The following is a 27476-nucleotide window of genomic DNA, read 5'->3' on the forward strand; positions in this document are numbered from 1 at the left end:
TTAATTGAGCCATTTTCTAATGGCTTTGCTTCCATTTTGCATGCCACTCATCCATATTTATGGGACACAGAGGCAGCCTTGTTTTGGTTGTCTGAAGGGGTCCTCAGGGGTGCTTAATGCAGCACATAAATGAGCTATTATGGCCATGCTCTGCTGTTTATCATTTCAAAGCTCATAAATTGGGAGCTTGGAGAGCAGCCTGCTCCATTGTGGCTGGTGCCATGTGGCTGGAGTTTGCTGTGGAGTTTTTTCCAGTACCTAGAAGCGCTCTCAATATTATCCTGATGGGCTACATTTCCTTTGCATGCCACTGACCATCTGTGTCCCAGAGACCAGCCTGAGACGGGCTCTGCCTATGGGCACAAACAGCGGTTCAGTGCCCAGTTCCCATTGTGAGTTAGGTACCTCACTGCCATTTGTGCCTTGAGAAATCTCCAGCCCCCAGGACTGCACCAGCTCTCTGGGCAGGCCTCAGTGCCCAATAGCTTCCTAGGATGGATGGAATGGTGTTTTCCTTAAAGTGTCCTTCAAAAAGAGCAGCCTGCCTCTAATCCACTGACATTTCAATCAAACATTCAAAGCAGAGATTAATTATCAAACGACAGTATCCAGAATCCATTAACCCCGATGTTCCAGCATTGCTGCAGTTTGCAGCCCTCCTGGGTTCTCTGCAGCATTTAGAAATGATTACCTGGGTTTAGCATGTAATACCCTAATTACACGTAGAGCAGTTGTCAAAGTAAACTCTGCTTAGCAGGCAGAATATTTGTTCTCTCCAGAACATCTGAGCTGGCGAAGCAGCTGATTCTTCTTACCCTTGTGTCAATCAGGAGTAACTCCACTGACATCAAAAGACGTAACTAGGCCCAGGGTGTTTGGAGGGTAAGTAAAAGGTTTATTTTCCGACAATGAGACCTGTTCTTCTTACCAGTCTTCACAATGGATCTCTAGCAAGTGACAGGACCTAGAGTGTGTCTAACCCTTTACAGCTTCCCGGCACTCTGCAGACACTAACTATAGCTCTGTAGGAAAGGGACTGTCTGTTTGTACAGCATCTAGCACATTGGGGTGCTGGTCCATGACTGACACTCCTAGAGCTACTGCAATACAAATAACAAAGAGTAATAATTATCCATAAACATTATCCCCATTTTGCAGATGAGGCAACAGGCAGAGCTGGTTTAAAAAAATGAAATTCAGATTTTTTTTTTCTTTTTTGGTGGGGATGGAGAGTCACGTTTTTTTCATGAAAATTTAATGCCATTTTCTAACCATTTTCCAGACCTGTCCAAGGTTGCACAACAAATAAGTAGCAGGGGTGGGATCAGAATTCAGTAGTTCCTGGCTTCTACTCCCATGCTAACTCCACATGTTGAGCCACAGTTGACTTCAGTGGAAACCTTGCCCATGAGGTCACAAATGATAATGGCCGTATGTTTATATAACGCCATCCACCCTCAATAATACTGAAGAAATTTACAATGCAGACATGGACGCAGCCAAAAAATTTGGGTCCAGATCCCAAGGTGATGTTATGAGCGAACACCTGTTAGAAAATTCATAAATAGCTGGTGAATTTCATCCCATAGGTAGCTGCAAATCATGGAGGGTGGGGATCCCTGTATATCATTTGTACAACAGGGATTCTTGTACATAGCACATAGCAACACAACACACCAGTCATTCACTTCCGGGAATATCTTCCATTCAATACTCTATCTAATTGAAACTGCAGGGGAGCTACGGAGGCAGAGCCAGAGAAGAGAACACCAGCTGCTGAATTACCAATACTGTTTTTATAGCTTCATAGTTTAAGACCAGAAGCGACCATTAGATCATCTAGCCTGACCTCCTGTATATCACAGGATATTAATTTTCACCTATATACCCCTAACACTGAGCCCAAAGACTTTAATTAGACCAAAGCATTTCAGTCCTTAGCTTTGGGGAACTGGTAGCCTCACCACACGAGGTGGCACGGCTGAAGAGCTACGGAAAAACGTGTTAGAGATCTGCAGAATTTTGCTGTAGCAACTCTATCCCAGCCTCCTGATCAGCTCCTTAGCACTTCTGCAGTGCCAGAGAGAGAAGCTCCCAGGCGCTTAGCAGGGAATGAGATGTTCATCTGGAAAGATGAACACAGGCTAATTATGATGAGCGAAGTAGTCGCTGTGATGAGTAACACATTCACAGAGAGATTATCTCTGCTCTCTGTCTCTGCTAACAATGCGGAACATTGCTAGATGGACTCTATTGACATAAGGACTGTGTTTGATTTCTTGTGTGGTTTGGAATTAGAATTCTAATACATTTTTAGATTTACGAGTTTACATTTCTTTCTTCACAGGGGGGACCAAAAAATCCCTAAAGCTCATCCTGATTTTCCTTTCCAGGCATTTGAAAAGGCAATTGATTAAACCTGAAACAGAAAAATCTTTTCAATGGACAGTGATGAAAGGCACAAAGGAAACTGGAAATGAACTGCCAGCTCCACCCACAGGTGGAATGGAATTAGGGAGTTGACCTTTATAAAGAGGAAATTCAGAATGATCCTTGCAGTGGGCCAAGTGGTGTATTGTAAAATGGATGGGGCTGCCTACCCAAATGCACACTGAAGAACCTCTGTGTTATCCACAGGGGCGTATGCATTCAGCAACTGTCTTCTCCAAAGGCTGATAGGAGTCCCATGCAGAATAAAGCTTTGAGATCTCCATTGTCCAGTGACATGCACTGGTTCCGGCGTGCCACTACAGGGGGAATTGTTCACCCTCCGGATGGGGGATTTTGGCTGCAGCGTCTGCTACACAAACGCACTTGTGCCTCCACTCCAAAGCAGGGAGTTCTCTCACAGCTTCTCTCTCGTTTTCTGACACGTATAGATAGGAAAGGATCAGAATGCTCTGATCTGTTGGGGCTGGTGTCTGGAGCACGGGAGGGGGACTCCAAAGAGCTGTGTTCTCTGGGGCTCTGCTTTGGGAGCTGGGGCAGGCCACGTGCGCCTCTCGGGCCTGCCTTCCCGGTATGGCACTGTCGGCTAGAGGACCCTATGAATCCGAGAGCAAGAGGTGTCAAATGGTAACAGCATGTGTGTGACGCAGTCCAAGCTCCTGCAATGGAGGCGGCTAGCGGAGTTAACTCTTGTTTTTTCTGCCTCTTTGACAAATGGGAGAAAAGAACAGCTTTGACGACTGCCTTTGGTTCCCTGGGCAACCCCCCATTGCAGAGTAACCTCTTCTGGAGGTCTTGGCTCGAACGACCTGCGGCATCTCCTGCAGAATGAGCAGATGGGAGAGCAGAATCCCCTGTAGTGCTACCCAGCCCTATGCCAAGTTCAGCTACCACCTGGCATTTCTTAGCTGCCTTGGATAAACGGGTGCTCTGGAGTGCTGGTGGGACTGAGTGCCCTGGTTTGTTATTGTAGGGTTGCTGCAGAGTGCTAATAGGGCTGTGTACATTGGGCTGGGTGATTGGAAAGCTGCTGGTCTAGGTGGGTGTGGTTTATCCATTAGTGGGGAAATGGCTGGGGTGCCTTTTTGTCTCAGGAACCCATAAAAATAGCTTTGCTTTTGGAAAGAGCTAAAACAGCCCCCAGGAGCAATCCAGGGGCTGGTTCCTGGCTGGAATGGGCTGCCATGAGAACTGAACCCACACATGAAAGAGCCCCAGCCACTGTTAATATTATTCCTATCGCCCCATCTTCTCCTACTGAGTTATTGTTATAACAAAGTGTATCACTGAATGGCAAGGATCAGGATCCTAATTACCAGAATTAATTAGCACAGGGCCATCAGTGCTGCTTCATTTCCAGTAACGACAGGTTTCAGAGTAACAGCCCTGTTAGTCTGTATTCGCAAAAAGAAAAGGAGGACTTGTAGCACCTTAGAGACTAACCAATTTATTTGAGCATGAGCTTTCGTGAGCTACAGCTCACTTCATCAGATGTATACCGTGGAAACTGCAGCAGACTTTATATACACACAGAGATCATGAAACAATACCTCCTCCCACCCCACTGTCCTGCTGGTAATAGCTTATCTAAAGTGATCATCAGGTGGGCCATTTCCAGCACAAATCCAGGTTTTCTCACCCTCCACCCCCCCACACAAATTCACTCTCCTGCTGGTGCTAGCCCATCCAAAGTGACAACTCTTTACATAATCAAGTCGGGCTATTTCCTGCATAAATCCAGGTTTTCTCACATCCCCCCCACCCCCATACACACACAAACTCACTCTCCTGCTGGTAATAGTTCATCTAAACTGACCACTCTCCAAGTTTAAATCCAAGTTAAACCAGAACATCTGGGGGGGGGGGGTAGGAAAAAACAAGAGGAAACAGGCTACCTTGCATAATGACTTAGCCACTCCCAGTCTCTATTTAAGCCTAGTATCCAATTTGCTTAAATAGAGACTGGGACCCATGGAAAAGAAGCCCTTGAGGAATTCCACCATGATTTCAACAATTTCCATCCCACCACCAACCTCAGCCTGGTCCAGTCCACACAAGAGATCCACTTCCTGGACACTACAGTGCTAATAAACAATGGCCACATAAACACCACCCTATACCGGAAACCTACTGACCGCTCTTCCTACCTGCATGCCTCCAGCTTTCACCCTGACCACACCACACGATCCATCGTCTACAGCCAAGCTCTGCGATACAACCGCATTTGCTCCAACCCCTCAGACAGAGACAAACACCTACAAGATCTCTGTCAAGCTTTCTTACAACTACAATACCCACCTGCAGAAGTAAAGAAACAGATTGATAGAGCCAGAAGAGTTCCCAGAAGTTACCTACTACAGGACAGGCCTAACAAAGAAAATAACAGAACGCCACTAGCGGTCACCTTCAGCCCCCAACTAAAACCCCTCCAACGCATTATTAAGGATCTACAACCTATCCTAAAGGATGACCCAACACTCTCACAAGTCTTGGGAGACAGGCCAGTCCTTGCCTACAGACAGCCCCGCAACCTGAAGCAAATACTCACCAACAACCACATACCACACAACAGAACCACTAACCCAGGAACTTATCCTTGCAACAAAGCCCGTTGCCAATTGTGCCCACATATCTATTCAGGGGACACCATCACAGGGCCTAATAACATCAGCCCCGCTATCAGAGGCTCGTTCACCTGCACATCCACCAACGTGATATATGCCATCATGTGCCAGCAATGCCCCTCTGCCATGTACATTGGTCAAACTGGACAGTCTCTACGTAAAAGAATAAATGGACACAAATCAGATGTCAAGAATTATAACATTCATAAACCAGTCGGAGAACACTTCAATCTCTCTGGTCACGCAATCACAGACATGAAGGTCGCTATCTTAAAACAAAAAAACTTCAAATCCAGACTCCAGCGAGAAACTGCTGAATTGGAATTCATTTGCAAATTGGATACTATTAATTTAGGCTTAAATAGAGACTGGGAGTGGCTAAGTCATTATGCAAGGTAGCCTGTTTCCTCTTGTTTTTTCCTACCCCCCCCCCCCAGATGTTCTGGTTTAACTTGGATTTAAACTTGGAGAGTGGTCAGTTTAGATGAGCTATTACCAGCAGGAGAGTGAGTTTGTGTGTGTATGGGGGTGGGGGGGATGTGAGAAAACCTGGATTTATGCAGGAAATAGCCCGACTTGATTATGTAAAGAGTTGTCACTTTGGATGGGCTAGCACCAGCAGGAGAGTGAATTTGTGTGGGGGGGTGGAGGGTGAGAAAACCTGGATTTGTGCTGGAAATGGCCCACCTGATGATCACTTTAGATAAGCTATTACCAGCAGGACAGTGGGGTGGGAGGAGGTATTGTTTCACGATCTCTGTGTGTATATAAAGTCTGCTGCAGTTTCCACGGTATACATCTGATGAAGTGAGCTGTAGCTCACGAAAGCTCATGCTCAAATAAATTGGTTAGTCTCTAAGGTGCTACAAGTACTCCTTTTCTATTTCCAGTAACGTCTCTGTTCGGCGTTGACTGATATCACTGATCTGGTTGCTGAGATTACAGGAGCGACACACATTCACAATTCAAGCTGAAGTTTGCTCCTTCTTAAACTCTACCTGATGATTCCAAAGGGGACACTCTGGATGCTCAGATGCACTTCACAGTGCACTGCAAATCCAGGGTCAAAATGATGAGGGAACTCCTTCCATTTAGCTCGGCCTGCCAACTCTTGAAGTCTCCAATGAAATGGCTGTCCACTGTCAGAGTGTCCATATCTCCTCAGACTGAGGGTCTCAGCCCCAGAAAAGTTTGAAGCCTGGCTCCATTGTGAAGTGGCAGGTTTGGTCCCACTTTGCATGGCCCAAATCCAGGTGTTGAAATGGGTTAACATTAATTTCTTCCATGTCATTTATCATTTGCTGTTCCCTAGCTTTCCATACAACTTCCTTCGGTTTAGTTTGCACTGATAAAATGTACAGATTTGTAGCAAAGCCAATGCCTGAGTCACATCATGATGCCTGCAATGTAATATAGCATTTTTCCTATCCGGTTACTCACAGGGTACAATAATTTATAGCCACCTTTGCACATACAGTTTCCTTTTTTCCTCCTCTTTCTAACTAATAGGTTCTGCTTCTGCCATTTTCTTCTGCCCTAGTGCCCTTTTAAGGAATTTCTAGCATCCAGTGTGATTAAAGTTGTACAGGAATGATCCTTTAATGAATGCAGATGGAGAGCGAGAGATATCACGGGGAAAATGGTGGGTTTATTTATGGTCTCCAGACATAATGGAAACAATGCCTGCTCTTGACCCTCGCAAAGCCTCTGGAAGTTCTATTCTCAGAAGAAAAACAAAGTCAAATAGTCAAGCTGTAATTCAAAGACATGCGCCTCCCAGACTAGGCACCAGGGGCCTCTGTCGAAGCTATCATCATAGGTCAGTGACACTTAAAACCGACTCGGGGACTATTTAGAGGCAGGCAAAGGATGTATTTGATCCATCATCACTTTTAATCAGTCTTTCCTGCTTCTGGATGGGGCCACTGCCTCTAACCACCCTGATCCCCAAAGAGCCATAAACGCTAGAGATACAGAACAGCTTCATGGTGGTAATTTGTCTGGTGACACTTATACAATGATCCAAGCCAGCAGTGCAGCCGGCTGTTCCCTTCTAATCATCACCTGTTGCTCTCAGTGATGTGATCCCCAAATTACTACTGATCAGGGGATCATGCATGGAGGTTTTTAAATATTTGAATCCTAACAAGGGCCATGCCACCCATGAGAGATTTCTCTAGAGATGCAATTTAGCCTCAAAGTATTTTGTGATAGATCCTTGCTTTCTACTTGAGCCTTCTTTGAAATGCTTCCCCGCTCTTCCTGCAAAGAAAAACCAAAAAAGGAAGTGAGCTGTAGCTCACGAAAGCTTATGCTCAAATAAATTGGTTAGTCTCTAAGGTGCCACAAGTACTCCTTTTCTTCTTGTGAATACAGACTAACATGGCTGCTACTCTGAAACCTGTCAAAAAATAATTGTATTTTCTCATGAACCATTTCACTTGAAACCTGGTCCTCACATAGAGGGGAGGAAAGCCTGCCCCAATGAATCCTTAGCGGCCCCCATTTATTATGGCTCCAACAAGAGGGAAGAAATGAACCCCTCCATGCCTTCATTATGCCTCTGTTGCTTTAATGGTCCCATGAGCCTTTTCAGGCACTGAAGTCACTCCCCTGCTTTGCAGTCTTCTGAATATTTCTCTGTAATTTGAGCAGCACTACCAGGTTCTCACTCAGAGACCTTCAGCGTGTTATCTTGTTGGGCTCATTTGATCTTCCCAATTCCCCTTCCATTTTATATTCTTTCAGTTGGCAGCCAGAGAAAGTTTTTATCTAATTCTTCAACTCTGGCTTCAGTCAATGGGTCTGGCTTGCTCACTATATTTTATGTACTCTCAATGTAAAGCCCTGGCACACTTCAGCCCAGGCCATTAAAGAAATGGGCAGTATTTAAAGCCGACTTTAATTTCAGTACAATTTTGTCTTCCTTTCTAATTTTTTTTTAAAGCAGAGGGATGGGAAAGGGATAGACCAATCAATACCTAGACAGACTAGTAATACTGTAGTGCTCAAACCAAAGCAGGGTGCTGGGTGCTGTGCAAACACTGGTAAGAGATAGCCCCTGCCCCAACGAGCTCACAGTCTAAACAGACCAGGCAAACAATGAGAGGAAGGATGGAATATTATCCCCATCTGACAGATAAGAAACTGAGGCACAGAGAGAGGAAGTAACTTGCCCAAGGTTACACCGTCAGTCTGTGGCGGAGCCAGGAATTGAACACAGACTTCCAGAGTCAAGATCCTCCGGTCCTCTCAAGTGTGACCTGGCAGTGACTGAGAGTTCAGTAACAGTGTGTGAAGTAATTTGGGGTCCATGTCACTAGAGTCTTCCACTTGTCCCTTTATGGGCAGTCTTAGCAGAGATGTCTACGATTCAATGGGTCATGGAGACGTGTATGTCCCCTCCAGGGTGGTTCTGGAAGGTTGGGATTGAGACACCCTAGTAGGGCAGAGCCGGGGAAGCCTCCAGTGCTGCTGCCAGTCGTGCACCTGAGTGAAAATGCGGGGAGGGATGTGATCCGGGAGAGGAACTCACATACTGCACTGACAAGCACATGGAGAACAGAGATGGACAACGCTCTTCATCACAGCATTTCTGACCAGACAAATGTTCCAGTAATCATAATCATTCCGTTTTCATCGATCTTTGGAGGGTTTTTGTTGGCGGGGGAAATCATTCATTTTCAGTTGCCAGATTTCACTTAATACCCAAAAATGCTGAAGAAATGTTCTGATGAAAACTATAAATGTCATTAACGGGGAAAAAATAATTCCCCAACATGGAGGAATGGACAGATTTATCTATCAGTTTCCTCGCACAGCACAAATATACTCAAAATTAATTTGCAAGATTTTGTGAAGTACAAAGTCCTGTGATGCCCCATTTAGTCTATAGCCCGGCAAATTCAGGATTGCTCCCTACCGGGTATTTTCTAGTGCTTTGTTCAGTCTAGTTTTTAATTTTCCAATTTTAATATTTAATGTTCTACATGTGCAAAGGTGAAGGTGTGCCACTTTCTGCAAAAGCACTGTTATAAGGTTCCTTTCAGTGCCTGAAGTCTGAATTCTCCTCTCCCCAACCCCCCCAAAGACATCTGTCCCTCTCCGATTGAGGAAACCCCATGAAACTAAATGGGACATCTCCCCAAAGAGCACCACATCTGGTGGAGACTTACAAGTTATTTTAAAACACCTCTCCTAACACAAACGGGGGGCTGCAGGATTTGAGGCAGGACTACAGGGATTTCTAAAGGAAGCTGAGCTGATAATAATTAATATGTCTGGTTCAAAAGCAATTATGCCAATTATGTCTTTAATTTAATCACTGCAAAATTTGGGACTCTTAGCAAATGTGAATAAACAGCTCTAAAAATATTAGCATCTCTCCTGACGAGAGCCCCCTCAGGATCCTGGTTGAGTGAGCGCCGTTAAAAGATGTATTTACCCATCCGTCTCAGGCAGGGCTTTCAGCTGTGCCGAGAGGCGACTACAACAGGCTGTTGATTTTGTCTGTAAACTGCTGGGCTGGGCATGAGAACAGACCTGTGCAATTAACAGACTCCTCCATTCACCTGCTGCGCTGGGTCTGCACATTGCTGAAGCCACGCTGCAAGCCGCGGTACTTGTTGGGTCTGGAGGCAATGCTTCTGTTAAGTAGCCCACTAGAGCCTCCCCGGCTCAGCAGGTATTTGCTGTGTTAAGCTCATCTCAGCTGCAAGTAAGTCTTGGCAGAGCTACCCCCATGACAGGGAAGAGGGGTTATGTTTGCCCAGGTTGCTAGGTGCTGAAATGGAGCATCTTGCATATTCCTTCCTTATACTCTTACCTGAAGTACCTGTCCCACAGTTCCTAGCACATCTGTCTGACACAGAGCATTCTGGGAGGTTTTGCAAGGCCACTGGTGCATTGTGGGTCACTGAGTCAGCAGCTAGTTCAACAGTTGCATCTACCACCCTCTGGCACGAAAGGAGTTCTGAATTAGTCAGTATTTAACCCTGGTGAAGCGTACTCTTCTCCAAATGGCAGTTAGCAAACTTGCAAAGCAGCGTGAGAACGTCTGTGCTTGGGTGCCAGGGGTGCTTGAGGGGGAACAGTAGCGGTTAGCCTGGCATATTTCAGTAGCGTAGGCAAGCCTTGACAGCAAAGTTATTCTAGGGATAACTCCAGTGGGGGAGATGCAGGAGCTCCCTACTTCTGCTGGGAGGCTGTACAGGGTTCCACCGAATGTGCTGTTGTGCCCACTGCAAGAGACTTGTGTTTCTGCAAAATACTCCTCTTCCAACAGCAATTAAAACACAAACAGATCCTCCTGTGCTCCGGGGGGAAGTAGCTCCCCAGCGTCTCTGAAATACTACACTTTGCATGAGATGATGCTGAGAAATTATTGCAGAATCTGCCCGGTGGGCACAGAAGAGTCCTTTGTTCATACTAGGTGCGAGAGGAGCTCCTGTGTTTGTGCCTCATTCCATTCCATCAGCCTCATGCTTCTGCTGACTGTGTATGACTGGAAAGTCCTCTGCCATGCTTTTCAAAAGGGGCCGGTGACTTTGGGGGCCCAGCCTGAGACGCCATGAAGGGGCCTGATGCTGAGCACCCACCGTCTGAAATGCAGGCCTCTTTATCAGGGGTCTCAAGTTGGGCTCCCAAAACTTGAGGTTCCCCAAACCCCTAATCACATTGGAAATTCTTGGCCAAGCTTCTCCCTGGGTTTAAGAGATGGAGAAATGTCAGGGGTCAGCGGGCGCTCTGGAACAGCTCCATCTGGAACAGCTCTGCCTTTCCCGGTCCATTGGGCCCTTCTCATGCAACCTCCCAAACACCACGCTCTTGCTTTCCACAGGTTCAGCCCGTATGAGTGGTACGACGCTCACCCCTGCAACCCGGGATCAGACATCGTGGAGAATAACTTCACCCTGCTCAACAGCTTCTGGTTTGGAATGGGAGCGCTTATGCAGCAAGGTACGGCTGGCCCCCCTAACCCCCCACCACACCCACACACACACTCTGCTATTTTCTGTGACGGTGAGAGCTTTTGTTTGGTGCCTGATGTTTGACAGGAGCAAGGTAAAGCACAGTTGCGCTTGTCAAAAACAACCAACTGTAGCAAAAAGAATAAATGTGGCAGCCCTACGCCCGGGTTGCAGAGAGGAGCTATGTTACTGCACGCTGACAGGCACAGACATTGGGTTTGAAATTGTGAAGTTTGTCTCTTAACGATTACAGAAGTGCTTGTCAACACCGGCTTTTTGTCTCCACGCTGGGTAGGCAGTTAGCTGCAGGAACTGGGAGATCGCTCTCCGCTGACAGTTTTACTGCTCATGGCATCCACCGTGGGATGAACTATTTGTCTCTCCTGTTACTCTTTCTGATTGAGATGTACCATGCACAAGTGGCGAGCTCAGATAGAAGCAATTCTCCGGAGAGTTGGTTGGATGTGTGTGTGTTGTATACAATCCAGGGCTTTGCGTTATCCAGCTGCACGTGCGCCAGTGAGCCTAGTGCAAACAAGGCCAGACAGGGGTTAATTAGATAAATGCCTAAGTGGAATTAATCTGATCCATGGAAACCAGCCATGACTTGGAGCTCAGGAGGGTCCTGGGGTCTATGTAGGGCATAATTCACTTGCCATGATTTTCCTTTCGTTTGTAGACTGTGCTTTCACTGCTTTGTGTAGCTGGCGGGAAATAGGGGAGAAAGGACATTAAAACCAGTTTGGCAAAGAACTAACCCAGCCTGAGATAGGAATCCAGCTGCCTCAGCCAGAGGCGTTGGTACGGAGACTCTCCAGAAAACCTGAACAGTTCCTCATCTGTCACAGGAGGGTGGGGCTGGAGGACTCTTCTTTGCTCACCCAACAGAGACCGGCGTGTTCTTTTTCACCTTATCTCCTCATGAGGGTGGAGGCAGGAGAGTGCTCACCTCCTGCTCTGAATTGTTGAACACAGAGATTGTTTCTACAGTAGAAGTCACTGTAATTTATTTGGGGAAGCGCCTGCCCCGTGGTAAGAGAGGTAAGAGAGAATGGAATAAGCGCTTCCACGAGGACTGTCAGTTAAAGCCATGCTGCCCCATCTGCCATCAGCAGAGACCTCTAGCTACATCCTTCTCATTATAAAAAAGCCTCCTTTCCATTGCCATGTTCTTCCTACCCTCCAACTTCTGAAATCGCCTGGACCTGCTGACCTCCCGGGCATGTCACAAAGCCCATCTGTCTGAGCCGGCCTCGGCGTAGGACTGAGGGAGGTTTCGGTCTGGTGGGAGGTAGGGGGGCCGTGTTCAAATTTACTAGTCCTGTGAGGGGTGACTGGATGGTGCTCAGTAGGGCAGGATAAAGGAGGTGTGGCTGCAGCTGCTTTATGTTTGGCAACTCCAGCGTCACATGGAGCTTGACATTGAAGTTTTACACAGATGCCAAGAGTGCCCAGATAGGGCTGCCAACTTTCTAATGGCAGAAAATGAACACCCTAGCCCTGCCCCTTCCCCGAGGCCCCACCCCTTCCCTTTTGACCCCACCCACCAGGGTCCCTTTTCGACTGGGTGTTCCAGTCGAAAACCAGACACCTGGTCACCCTATGCCCAGAACATGGGGTAGAGTTACCAGTAGGTCTAAATTGATATAAAGACTAAATAAATAAAGTGAGTTACTACATCTTAGGGGTCCAAGATTCAGCCTGGCCCCAGCTTCACCTCTTTGTGTGAGTGAAGTTTCACAACTGCTTATCTTTGTGCCTGTTGTTTATCAAGGATGCGGAATCCCCCATTTAGACAGCTCTGCACCTGGCTGTTGGAGCAAATATGTGACTTACCCACACATGCAAAAAAACCAACAATACGGGTGCAGTTTTTATAGGCACAAACTATGTCAGAAATAGGGAGTCTGAAAATATACCCCTAAAAGATCAGCTGGAAGTGCATTTGTGTGTGAGAATACATTATGTTACAATCCATCTCAGCTGCTTAAATTCACCAGGTGGAGCAGTAGCCCCCCATCTCTCTTTCTCTGGTGACACAGCTTTAATAATTTAAGTGATTCATTTACTTTCAGGAAGATCTAACCTGCCTCACACCATTCACTGGTCGTTAGTAGAACCAGTTCTCACGCAATGCATGCGGCTGAGAGTTTAACATTTCTTCCCACGTGGTGACTCCATCCTAGCACGGCATGGAAGGGAGAACAGACAGTGGACAGACCCTAAAACAACAGAACCCTTTGAGAAAGGCTTTGGTCAGTCACTAGGTATAGCATCCAAAATATCAGATGGGTTTCAGCTCAGTGAATTGAGAAGTTCAAAAACTACAAACACATCCACTGATCCTTGGCACAGGTAATTCATAAAATACTCCTAGATGATAATAGGGCTTTCTGCTGGAACACTCATTTTGATGGACTCCATAGCTGCCAATTAAATAAAGTGCAATTGAAAGTACCTTCAAAAACCTGTTTTCTTAGCTAGCAGTGTAAATGTTCATCACCTAAGGAGAGCTGTATAATGAAAGTACAGTCTAGTGTCTTTCCTCTCCCACATGTCTTCTCCACATCCCATCTGTGTTCCAGTCTTGAGGAAGCCGTACAAAACGTACTAGGGCACTTTCCCAAAACGCCCTTCGATGGTGTCTGCAGGAGTTAATGTCTGAGGAGTTCTTTGATACCATAGTGACAGGAACCTTAGAAATAGGCTGGATGGATTAGAGCAGAATTGTTTCAAGCTGAACAGAGGCTCAACATGAGACTTCTCTTGATTAGAGTCTTCCAAATTTCCAAAAACAAACTTTAAAAGTAAGTAAACCAGACCTGATGATCTGTCAAGGCCCAGCAGTGGGGCACAGTACGTGGCAGAGACCCAGAATGCGGGACATAAAGAACTACCCATGCAGGAAACAAACAGCTGCAGGAACCCTTTGCTTAGTGTGACCAACTCTGTTTATAGCCTCAGTCCCAGGATGCTTTATTCTTTGCTGTCAGTAATTTTCTGCAGTCGAAGTGAGAGGCTGCCATGGAACTTTGGGACTGAAATGGGGGCTGTTTGAGAGGGATGACTTAAATGAGTTCAGAAATACCCAGGTCCGTCACGATGCAGTCGTCCATGGGTTTTGGAGCTCAGCAGTCAGCAGTACCCTGCCTCACTTGGGTGTCATTTGTCTGGTTGCATATCCAGGAATAAGAGCAACACTGGACCAGTGGAAGAACAGTATCTGAGCGTTTGTCAGAAAGAGACCTATGGTGGGGTAGGGCGGTAAATGAGAGAAGTAGGAGAGAAGAAAGACACATGTTTGTGGATTCAGAAAAAAAAGTTATTCCAACCAGGTTTTTAAGATGAAAAGAGAAGTCAGTTTGTACAGGAAGTGTCTCGTGCTTTTCTCCAGACCCTGAACCTCCATTGACAAAAGGCTGTTACCCTGGGAGCAACGCTGGGCTGTATCTGCATTGCTGAATCCTACACTTCTCCCTGGCTGCACACAGTGGGTGCAGCTCAGGTCTAGTGCAAGCAAGCACAGCTCCACAGGCCCTCGGTGCCCTAGAAGAGCCAGGGAAACTCACTCCCATCCCACACGTTACCACGCAAGGTGTTTTTCCTGGTACGGCTCACTTGGCTGGTCCCAGCTCCTTTACAGCTACTGCAGTTCCATTTGGGTTCTTCAGTCGCTTGTCAAGCACCATCTGGTTTTAACGTTTGCCCAGATTGGAGCAAACAGTCCGTTTGCGAGAGGATTGAGCTCGAATTGGAAAGGAGTGTCTGGATTCAGATTGTGAGAGGTGCCATGGATGGCTGTGGACTTACTAGGGCTATAAACCCTGCCAGCTCTTCTGTAGAAAGAAAACTTCAAGATAAGCTGAAACTTGTCTCACCAACTAATTTCACATAGGGCCTGGTCCAAAGCCCACCAGAGCCAATGAAAAGGCTCCAATTGGATTCATAGCCATGACCATTTACACCAGAAGCTTGTTCCTACACGTTACACTTGCCCAAACGAGGACATACCATGTGACTTGGCTGTCCAATCAAAATAGTTTGAATTTCAAACGTGGCATACATGCAGTGAACTGTGCACAAGGGAGTCCCAGTGCAAGGATTTGTTTGGTGAGTTATTTTTAAGTCAGGAATAAAACCCAAGCCAGTTGTGATCTGGTTGCAGACAATTCAGGAACGGAGAAATGAAATGTATCGCACGCATGATTAAATTATGAATTATTCCACCCAGATCCACTTATGGTCACGGCAGGGAAACTAAAAGAACCCAAAGCATTAGTTCAGCAACACCCACAAGAAATATTGTTCTGTGTCCCCCTGCCAGCACTGTAGCAACACTTAATAAAGATTCTTCCCAGAGCTGGACAAGGTCAGTATCCAGGGAGACATTGTAGCAGGATGAATCATTCCCTTACTGGACGCAGTTAAATTAGAGGTCCCCTGTGTTGCTTTTAACTCCATTCTGCATCTGATTCAGAAATGGTTTTCAGAGCCACGCCTTCAGCTACACCAAAGGATGAGACAGAATGGAGCAGGAATAAGTTCTTGATGAGACAACCTTGCTTCCTCAGGCACCTAATGCGAGGGAAATGCTGCATTATGTGCCACACTTTAACGCCACACTCCTTAAATTATCTTGCAGAATCCAACTTTCCATGCAAATTCCAGATCAGAAATGTCTTCTGACTGCAGCTGTTTCAAACCCAACCCCTTTCCCCATTTTTAATCAGTGTCTCACGAGATTGCAAAAATAGCACAGCCCATTTAGTCCTTCATCTCCGTTCAGTCACAGTCATTCCAGGCGAGTTACACCTTCCATGCTGTACAAGATCTCCTACTTTTCTACCTCCAGCAGCTATTCAAAGTAATGGATCCTGATCATTTCTCTCTTGCATTGTTTGATTTTTTTAAGCCTTGTGTATTTGAATACTCCCCCCAGAATGAGGCCTTTGAGAAGTAATTCATATAAAAGTAAAGCGCTTTTTAAATGGCAGAGCAAAACACTCATAAAAGTTCATAAATGACTTGCTATTTAAATCTCATAAAAGCAGCCTAGTTAATTACTTCAGTTTTGAAGGTTTCCTGTAAACTGTGCACTGTACCCAAGGTCAGCAACAAAGAGAGAAAATTCTGCAAATGCTACATAAAAAAAATACAAATTTCTTTGCATGCAAGACGTCTGGGTAATTTGCATTAAAAACAATTGGCTTAATTTGTGCAGTTGTTACAGTTCAGCAATGTGACCTAGTGCTTGAAATATGTACTGTTTTCTTTTTATTTCTTTTCTCTCTTTCTTTTCTGACTCATTTCAACTGCTTTTCCTACTCTCCTAGGGTCTGAGCTGATGCCCAAAGCTCTGTCTACACGGATCATTGGCGGCATCTGGTGGTTCTTCACGCTCATCATCATCTCGTCCTACACAGCCAACCTTGCTGCCTTCCTGACTGTGGAGAGAATGGAATCCCCCATCGACTCGGCAGATGATCTGGCAAAGCAAACGAAAATAGAGTATGGAGCTGTGAAGGATGGAGCTACCATGACCTTCTTCAAGGTGAGATCAAACATATGCATTCCACCCTCGAGGCAGAAATGCAAATGCAAACACACAAGAAATAGGACCAAAGCAATGTTCTTAAACCAGAGGGAGTAAGAGCAGAGAAAAACTAGTTATGTCACATAGTCCTTTCCCCCTCCTCTTAATGCAAGATTGTTGTCTCTTGCATCTTTGCTAGGACTTTGCCCACACCCATTATAAGTCATCCAGGCTATGGAACATCCATAGCTCGCTTCTGCCAGAGGCTAATTGGTGTTAGAAATTTTAAATGGCATTGATTTTACAGTTTCCAAGATACAAAGGACACTGGGTAATGAAAGCTCAGACGCTCCAGATGGAAGGTGTATTCCCAAATCAAGGCAGAGCTTCTGTGCAGCTTGTACTAAACTCCTCCAGAAAGTCTTATTTTCCCCAGGCATCTTCCAGACCTTCACAACTCCCCTAGTCCCTCCATCCCCAATGAGGATGCCCTGAAGCCCTTGAAGACAAACTTATAGGCTTCTAGATGAATTCAGAATCAAGAGGAGAGAGATTAAAAATGCAAACTAGAGCTGAACAAATGCTGCAAACACCTTTCCACCATTTTTTTATTTATTTAATTTTTTTTGCATTTTTAAGCAACGTCTCTTGCCTCATGTGCATTCATTGACCTTTTAACATAATCATGTCTTATTAGCATGAATGTTCTCAAATAGCAAATCTCAAACTTTCTGGGACCTTTCACACCAGAATCCTGAGAGTTCCATTCACTCCGGCAGGGAACAACACCATGTGATATATCACCAACCACAACTAACCCACACAGCTCAAACAGAATGAAACAAAACACACTGAATAATATTGACAAAAAGAAAAGAAGTACTTGTGGCACCTTAGAGACTAACCAATTTATTTGAGCATGAGCTTTCGTGAGCTACAGCTCACTTCATCGGATGCATGCCGTGGAAACTGCAGCAGACTTTATTTATACACAGAGAATATGAAAAAATACCTCCTCCCACCCCACTGTCCTGCTGGTAATAGCTTATCTAAAGTGATCATCAGGTGGGCCATTTCCAGCACAAATCCAGGTTTTCTCACCCTCCACCCCTCCACACAAATTCACTCTCCTGCTGGTGATAGCCCATCCAAAGTGACAACTCTTTACACAATGTGCATGATAATCAAGTTGGGCCATTTCCTGCACAAATCCAGGTTCTCTCACATCCCCCCCACCCCCATACATTGTGTGTGTATGGGGGTGGGGGGGATGTGAGAGAACCTGGATTTGTGCAGGAAATGGCCCAACTTGATTATCATGCACATTGTGTAAAGAGTTGTCACTTTGGATGGGCTATCACCAGCAGGAGAGTGAATTTGTGTGGAGGGGTGGAGGGTGAGAAAACCTGGATTTGTGCTGGAAATGGCTCACCTGATGATCACTTTAGATAAGCTATTACCAGCAGGACAGTGGGGTGGGAGGAGGTATTTTTTCATATTCTCTGTGTATAAATAAAGTCTGCTGCAGTTTCCACGGCATGCATCCGATGAAGTGAGCTGTAGCTCACGAAAGCTCATGCTCAAATAAATTGGTTAGTCTCTAAGGTGCCACAAGTACTTCTTTTCTTTTTGTGAATACAGACTAACACGGCTGTTACTCTGAAACCTGAATAATATTGAAGAACGGATAAGTGGTTCAGCAGACGGCTTGGATCTGCTAACCTTCTGTTGCCTGTTTTTCTCACAGGTGCTAAGGGAGGGGGTGGTTTGCACAGAGAAGGTTTTTTTATTTACTCATAAGAGTATTAGGTAGGGACTGAGTAGCTACTTATCTATCTAGGTAGGAATAAGTAGTCTGTTCCTTGTTACAGTGTATACTAGTATGAAATTGTCCATTTTTAATTGTTATCAGGTCTTGTACAGCACAGGATGGGCACCTGCTGATGGTGTTACATCTTTGATAAATCGTAAGAACAAACAGCATAAATAAATTCAAGAAAATCATGTTTTCAGATGCAAAGAGATAAAAGTAATCAGATAAACTTACTTCATGGCCTGCTAGTAAGTAAAAGACCCTTATCTCTGCCTTGGGCCTATTACATACAAAGCTTGTGTAGTCTCAGGTTATTCCCTTGCTACAGGGTTTTTGTTATAACACTGTTCTTCCCCCATCTCTGAACACAGTGGGCCAAATATTTCATCCATACTAGGTCAACAGGGTTGCAGAGCTGGAATTTAGGAATCACAAGGAGCAAGAATATTTCCGGGATCATTCCACCAGTGTCTTCAGAAAACAACGTAATGCAATTTTCTGCCCACCCCTCGCCACATATTTGTGGGAGCAAGGAAATACAACCCATTCGTTGTCCCAGAACTGCACTTTCAGGTCTGACTAGTGATTTGGGCTAACAGACAAGCGCCATCTTAAAGGATCCTGATTCTCAGTGTGTTGGTGTTCAACACTTTATGAAAACCAGGCCCCGTGAAGGTGTCTCACGATGCAAATTTAAACCCCAGTCTACAAGTTAGCTGGTGTGTGACTGACAGCAGGGTTCCAATCGTGTTCCCAATACTAATGCTAAAGGCACAGAATGAACACAAGCCCTGGACAACAAACATCAACCAGTTTTCAGTCAAAAGAACAGTTGTTGGGACACAGACAGAAGGTTCAGCACATGTTGAATTTGCTGGAAAAGCGTTCTCCAAGTGGCATGGAAGAGGCTTTAGTCTGCCTAACAGTCGACCTTTGGGGTTTCCACCCTCTCCATCACGCTAGCTCTCAAATCCAGACAGACAGCAAGAGTAAGTAATTTCCTGCTCTAATATGAAGCGTATTAAAGAAACAAAAAGAAAAGGAGTACTTGTGGCACCTTAGAGACTAACCAATTTATTTGAGCATGAGCTTTCATGAGCTACAGCTCACTTCATCGGATGCATACTGTGGAAACTGCAGTAGACATTATATACACACAGAGACCATGAAACAATACCCCCTCCCACCCCACTGTCCTGCTGGTAATACTTTATCTAAAGTGATCATCAAGTTGGGCCATTTCTAGCACAAATCCAGGTTTTCTCACCCTCCGCCCCCCCGCCCCCCCCCCACACACACACAAACTCACTCTCCTGCTGGTAATAGCCCATCCAAAGTGGCCACTCTCTTCACAATGTGTATGATAATCAAGGTGGGCCATTTCCTGCACAAATCCAGATTGATAGAGCCAGAAGAGTTCTCAGAGGTCACCTACTACAGGACAGGCCTAACAAAGAAAATAACAGAACGCCACTAGCCATCACCTTCAGCCCCCAACTAAAACCCCTCCAACGCATTATTAAGGATCTACAACCTATCCTGAAGGATGACCCAACACTCTCACAAATCTTGGGAGACAGGCCAGTCCTTCCCTACAGACAGCCCCGCAACCTGAAGCAAATACTCACCAACAACCACATACCACACAACAGAACCACTAGCCCAGGAACCTATCCTTGCAACAAAGCCCGTTGCCAACTGTGCCCACATATCTATTCAGGGGACACCATCACAGGGCCTAAAAACATCAGCCACACTATCAGAGGCTCGTTCACCTGCACATCCACCAATCTGATATATGCCATCATGTGCCAGCAATGTCCCTCTGCCATGTACATTGGTCAAACTGGACAGTCTCTACGTAAAAGAATAAATGGACACAAATCAGATGTCAAGAATTATAACATTCATAAACCAGTCGGAGAACACTTCAATCTCTCTGGTCACGCAATCACAGACATGAAGGTCGCTATCTTAAAACAAAAAAACTTCAAATCCAGACTCCAGCGAGAAACTGCTGAATTGGAATTCATTTGCAAATTGGATACTATTAATTTAGGTTTAAATAGAGACTGGGAGTGGCTAAGTCATTATGCAAGGTAGCCTATTTCCCCTTGCTTTTTCCTACCCCCCCCCCCCCCCCGACGTTCTGGGTAAACTTGGATTTAAATTGGAGAGTGGTCAGTTTGGATGAGCTATTGCCAGCAGGAGAGTGAGTTTGTGTGTGTATGGGGGTGGGGGGGATGTGAGAAAACCTGGATTTATGCAGGAAATAGCCCGACTTGATTATGTAAAGAGTTGTCACTTTGGATGGGCTAGCACCAGCAGGAGAGTGAGTTTATGTGTGTGTGTGTGTGTGTGTGTGTTCCCGGGGCGGGGGGGGGGGGTGAGAAAGCCTGGATCTGTGCTGGAAATGGACCACCTTGATTACCATGCACATCGTAGGGAGAGTGGTCACTTTGGATGAGCTATTACCAGCAGGAGAGCGAGTTTGTGTGTGTATGGGGGTGGGGGGGTGAGAAAACCTGGATTTATGCTGGAAATGGCCCACCTTGATTATCATGCACATTGTAGGGAGAGTGGTCACTTTGGATAAGCTATTACCAGCAGGAGATTGAGTTTGTGTGTGTGGTTTTTGGAGGGGGGTGAGGGGGTGAGAGAACCTGGATTTGTGCAGGAAATGGCCCACCTTGATTATCATACACATTGTGAAGAGAGTGGTCACTTTGGATGGGCTATTACCAGCAGAAGAGTGAGTTTGTGTGTGTGTGGGGGGGGGGGGGGGGGCGGAGGGTGAGAAAACCTGGATTTGTGCTGGAAATGGCCCAACTTGATGATCACTTTAGATAAGCTGTTACCAGCAGGACAGTGGGGTGGGAGGGGGTATGTTTCATGGTCTCTGTGTGTATATAATGTCTACTGCAGTTTCCACGGTATGCATCCGATGAAGTGAGCTGTAGCTCACGAAACCTCATGCTCAAATAAATTGGTTAGTCTCTAAGGTGCCACAAGTACTCCTTTTCTTTTAGCTTATCTAAAGTGATCATCAAGTTGGGCCATTTCCAGCACAAATCCAGGTTTTCTCACCCTCCGCCCCCCCCCCACACACAAACTCACTCTCCTGCTGGTAGTAGCCCATCCAAAGTGACCACTCTCTTCACAATGATGGGCTACTACCAGCAGGAGAGTGAGTTTGTGTGTGGGGGGGGGGCGGAGGGTGAGAAAACCTGGATTTGTGCTGGAAATGGCCCAACTTGATGATCACTTTAGATAAGCTATTACCAGCAGGAGAGTGAGTTTGTGTGTGTATGGGGGTGGGGGGGTGAGAAAACCTGGATTTGTGCTGGAAATGGCCCAACTTGATGATCACTTTAGATAAGCTATTACCAGCGGGACAGTGGGGTGGGAGGAGGTATTGTTTCATGGTCTCTGTGTGTATATGATGTCTTCTGCAGTTTCCACGGTATGCATCCGATGAAATGAGCTGTAGCTCACAAAAGCTCATGCTCAAATAAATGGGTTAGTCTCTAAGGTGCCACAAGTCCTCCTTTTCTTTTTGCGAATACAGACTAACTCGGCTGTTACTCTGAAACCTGTCATTAAAGAAACAGGAACACAACAGGTATCTTAATTCAGGAAATAATAGAACAGTAGCATCTGACAGGACTCAGAGGGTAACTAGCTACTGTGACATACCTCCAACCTATGTTAACCTTTGATCAAGCACTAAGTGCCTTGGAGAAAAAGATCCATGGCAAAGGAAAGGGGAAGAAAACAAAACAATAAACCAAAACGGAAAACAAACCAGAGAAAAGGAATCTGATGCCTGCTTTGTCTCTTGGCAAGTCCATGTTAAGGCTTTTAGGCCACACCTATGAAAGTCCATGCAGTCCAATGCCGCGAATACATTGCAATCATGTCATGGAAGGCAAATTACATGAATTCCGTCCATTTAAACGGAAATTAATTTTAGAAGTTGTCCGACACAGCAGAGAACATGCAAAGAGCTGTCACATTTTACTGCTGCTTAGAAGATGAAAATTAATTAAGAGATTTAAGAAAGCCTTTGAAACCACAATTGGGTTGTAGAAGTATGTGTTAAAAATGAGAGAGAAGGAGAAGATAAAGGAGAGTGGGAATGGGGAGGAATTTATCTAGGAATTAGCCTCCTTTGCGAACATGACCTGGGTTTTTATGTTTTGAGGATGAATTTTTAATATTCCCTTGCAAGGAAGAGATTGAGACTGGAGAGTGCAGGCTTTTACCCTGTTATCCTGGTTGGGTAACAGTCCCAACCAGGTGGGTATGTTAGACCCTGATACACCAAAGCACATCAGAGCTTAGAAAGGGAAAGTTGTTAGCTCTGATGACTGTCTGGTGGCCAGTGTAAAAGGAGGTTCCAATCCAGCATCATTACACTGGGATCACACTGACGCTTACCAACTCCCATTACTATCGTATTTGAATACCTTGCCCTCATTAATGAATGTGATCCTCACAACACCCCTGTCAGGTGGGGAAATCCTATCGCCGTTTTCACAGCAGGGGGACCTGAGGCCCAGCGCAGGTGAAATGACTTGCCCAAGTTCATATAGAAAGTCCATAGCTGAGTTGGGAATTTAAACCAGGTCTCCTCAGTCCCAGTCGAGTGCTCCAGCTGGTTCCGATCACATAACAGACCATTTGCGTGGAATGCCCTGGTGTAGGTGTTTTTAATACTGTGCAACTGCCGATTAAACCATGTGGCAAAGAACCAGAGTTGTGATTGTTCTTATATAGCCAAGCACAGAATTATAGCCTCGAAGAGGGAGTGACAAATATTATCATTATTATATTTTGCCCTGGTTTAAAGATTTCCATCCAAGGATCTCAATGCACTTTCTCACTATTAACATTAAATGTAAGGTAAAGCATGAGTGCGCTGTGTGAGTAAGCTATGAATTCCCTGCCAGAAGGGAGATGCCAGGATTCAGAGAAATGGGGACTTTCATTGTTTGGATGGTGAAAATGTGGCTGCTTTTCTGATCTGGTTAGCAGGCTAACCGTACTGAGAAATGTACCTTTCCCCAACCCCTTTATACCTTCCTATCATTTCAATTCAGCTGGAAATATATGGACCAAAACAGTTCACATCTTAGAAGCCAGGTTGTGCCTGGAATACTGTAAAACGCTGAATGGGTGTAATATAATAGCATTTAGATTAGCCAGTCAGCAGTTTAATAGCCAAGACTCATTAAAGGGAGCTGGTGCTCTGAATTTTAACAAGAAGAAAGAGCAGAGCATTTCCCTGCAGATTCACCGCCCGCTGTTGGCTATGACAATGGTGACCAGAAGTTACGCTTTCCAAAGCCCATGCTTAGTTTGACGGGCAGCGGGTGCGCCTTCCTAAGGAAATGGGATTTTTTTTTTTTTCGGTACAAACATTGCAGAGCATTTCAAACTCAGTGTCAGTCTGCTTTTCACAGTGGAGTCTGCGTAAGCAGGCTCCTCTTCAGCATGATCAGACATATTGTGTTACCTTCATAGGCAATAAAAGCTTAGAAGAGCCATTAGGAGGAGGTTCACTTTCAGTGTTGCATTTTAAATATTCTTTGTAATGAGATTTCTATGTGGAAATAAAAGAGTGTGTGTGTGTGTGTGTGTGTGTATGTGTACGTGCAGTATCTTTGTAGCTTCTTAGCCATCTCCATCCCACCCATACTTTGGTTCCTCTCACGCATCTGGCAGAGTCTGTTTGTGTTCCACAGTATATTTTATTTCTCTGTCTTACGACTGGGAAGAGATGAATTCTCGGGGCTAACACGGGCTTTGTTTGCTGGAGCAGCCGAAATGCTCTTGTGGGACGCTGTGCGTTTGTCCTCCCTGGAGAGAGAAATGTGGCTCAGTTTCCTTAATTGGCATCCAGATGCTCCCACCCCAAACTCTGACCCAGACCCGTGGCTGGCGTAATTCAGCAGCCCCTCGCCATGACTTAGTACAGCTATGCCTGTGTACACCAGCTGGGGATCTGCCCCAATGTTTGCAAAGACACCCGCTCTTCATTCTGTTCATTGGGGATGATGCTGTGGCAGCCATTCTCGAGACACAGGGTCCTGCGGAACAAAGGCCCTGGGCAATTGGTGACCAAATGCACCCGGGTTGCGTGATACAGATCATCTTCTGGACAAACAGAGGAGTGCAGCGTCTGATGTCTATTTTAGGGCATACCAGCCTTGAAGGGAAGCAGACATCGCATCTGGCTCGCTGCAGAAAAATGCCCCAGGATTGATTGATAGGGGATTCCCCTATGAGATTATCACCCCTCCCCTTCTCCATGATCAGCTCTAAAAGTTCCCTCCCGCTCAGCCTGGGAATCTGTATTCCCAGCTTCTCTGCTGCCTGGTTTGCTAAGGCTAGCAGCATCGTTTGCTAACTGCATTATGAAGACACAATATGTCACTTTGGTTTGCAGCTTCTCTAGCCTGTAGGAATGTCATAGAGAATTGCTGATGAGGGCCAGGACAGGAACATCTGCTGCTGCAAGGGAAGCTACAAAAGGTTTTCTCCCCCTCCCCCCCCCCCCCCCCCCCGCCCGGCTCTCCTGCTGGTATTAGCTCATCTTAAGTGATCACTTTTCTTACAGTGTGTAGGGTAACACCCATTGTTTCATGTTCTCTGAGTATATAAATCTCCCCACTGTATTTTCCACTGAATGTGTCCGATGAAGTGAGCTGTAGCTCACGAAAGCTTATGCTCCAATAAATTTATTAGTCTCTAAGGTGCCACAAGTCCTCCTTTTCTTTTTGCGGATACAGACTAACACGGCTGCCTCTCTGAAACATGATCAAGGTGCTGTCACTTGTGGAGAAAATGGAAGCATAAAGAAAAGGAAGGCAAAAGCCTCCTGCCACAGTTACCTGAGAAGACTCCCCACCTGCCACCTGATGTCCCTATCTGTAGGCAGGGGGACATCAGCCCAGACCTTGAAAGGTTTTTAGATGTTGCTACATTCAGCATCGTAACACCTAATTGAGTGAAGAGCCTAAATCTCATATCTCCAAAAGGGATTTAGCCACTTGAGTCGATGCTGAGTACAGCAAAGCCTAAATAGCTTGAAAAATGCAGGGCATGGCTTTTGTTGGGCTTTATCGAAAGCCCACTGGAAAGACGTCCCTTTGGCTCAGATCAGTCAGGCCTAACCATGGCCTTGCTCTGTTGCCAACCTGGCTAGCTGCCGCCTATGCACGGCAAAGAGAGAGTTTTGCTCACTTCATCGTTGTGGAAAGAGCTTATGAGAAGCCATTTACTGTCAGGGAATGCAGGTCAGATAAGCTGGAAGACGAGGGTTCCAGGAAGAGATCAATTAATTTAGGAGCTGTATCTCGTTTCCATTATAGAAAATACCAGAAATACTGTGTTAAGAAGGATGCTATCTCTCTCAGAACAAAAATGCTGGTTATAATGTGCCTTTTACAGCATTCATATATATTTCCTTGTACAGAAATGTTAAATTCTCAAGATGAAGTATCTTCAGTTTGTGAAAATCAATTTATTTCTTTGTATGGTCTGGAATTGAAAAGCATAAGCCTGAAAGAGACTTTCTTGCCAATTTCACTGATAAAAAAGCATATGTGTCTGCCAAGGCACTTTTATTTTGGCTCTCCTACACTATTCCATTAATTTATTTGAGTGACTGGTCTTGAAACACCGGTTATTACAGGCAGCTCCTGAGCTGTGACTGTAAAGAACAGAGTCAGAGTCATTTGCACTGTTCACAGCATTTTCTACGTTCAGTGTGCTTGTTTAGCTTTTTTGCAAGTACATTTGGTTCAGAACACAAGGTAAGGTTAGACTGAGAAACAGCCACATCTGTTTATCCCTCTGGTGTAAATTGATGTAGCTGCACTGATTTAAGTAGAGCTACATTTGGGGTGGTCTGGCCAATGTCTTTCTTTACCTAGAGATACCATAGGCGATCCCTGCCTTTCTAGTCAGCACTTCTGACAATCCAGTGTTCCCCAGCAGTTCGCAGCCAGGTCATTTAAGATCAGCTCTTACTACTCCAGAGCAACTGAGCACAGAGCCGCCCGGGGGGGGGGGGGGGGGGGCACAATTGAGGCAATTTGCCCCAGGCCCCACAGGGGCCCCCACAAGAATGTCTGAGGTCTGAGACAGGGAAGGGGGCGAAGGGGCCCCTGAAATTGCTTTGCCCCAGTTTTTCTTCACTGACCTTTTGCAACAGGTCTGATTTGGGGGAGTTTGGGGCTACACCAGGTGTCAGAAATCTTCCATTATTCCCACCTGCCCAGATGGAACGTGTTACCAGTGGGACTGAATATCAAGATAGCAGATGGACATCACTTCAGATTGACCCTGTATTCAGACACTTCCATTAATTTGAACACAATACCCTATTAAAATTAAATGGCAATTCATTAGTAAGAATGTTACTAACATCCAACCACTGTGTTACAGACGTCCGTTTAGCATAGTTGATGAATCCCAATAATTTTTTTTTATAATAATCATTTAGCCTTTAAATCAATAAGTGACAAATATCCAGTTACCTCTGAAGCAGGCACAATTAACTTCTTTCTTTACTGACAGTCAGTTTCATACCAGGCAATTATTGTGCATGTCCAAGAACTCTTTGATGACCAAGAATACACTTTCTGAGGCAATAGAACAATTTAAGTGGAAGTTAATTTGCTTCTAATCACAATCTAACCTGACCTGGAGCACTTTTCTTTGACGTGTCATAAATATAAAGGAAAGGGTAAACACCTTTAAAATCCCACCTCTGCCACCATGTCAAAGTTCTTTCCCCACTCTGAACTCTAGGGTACAGATGGGGGACCTGCATGAAAACCTGCTAAGCTTATTTTTACCAGCTTAGGTTAAAACTTCCCCAAGGTACAAACTATTTTACCTTTTGCCCTTATACTTTATCGCTGCTACCACCAAATGTCTAACAGATATATAACCGGGAAAGAGCCCGCTTGGAAACGTCTTTTCCCCCAAAATCCTCCCAAACCCTACACCTCCTTTCCTGGGGAAGGCTTGATAAAAATCCTCAGCAATTTGCGTAGGTGAACACAGACCCAAACCCT

General features: G+C 45.5%; 1 protein-coding gene across 4 annotated transcripts in view; it reads left to right on the forward strand.

Annotated features, from left to right (window-relative positions):
* GRIK3 (glutamate ionotropic receptor kainate type subunit 3) overlaps positions 1-27476 on the forward strand; it is a 276204-nt gene that overhangs the window by 198185 nt on the left and 50543 nt on the right. For all 4 annotated transcript variants that reach the window (XR_012665519.1, XM_048825738.2, XM_048825737.2 and 1 more), the window contains 2 exons: positions 10912-11030; positions 16375-16592. Coding sequence is in view for 3 of the 4 variants with exons in the window: in XM_048825738.2 (XP_048681695.1) it covers positions 10912-11030; positions 16375-16592 (337 nt within the window). In the remaining variant the exon portion in view is untranslated. The remainder of the gene's footprint in view (positions 1-10911; positions 11031-16374; positions 16593-27476) is intronic.

The sequence above is a fragment of the Caretta caretta genome, chromosome 19, assembly GCF_965140235.1.
Source record: "Caretta caretta isolate rCarCar2 chromosome 19, rCarCar1.hap1, whole genome shotgun sequence".
In the NCBI taxonomy this organism is placed as follows: domain Eukaryota; kingdom Metazoa; phylum Chordata; order Testudines; family Cheloniidae; genus Caretta; species Caretta caretta.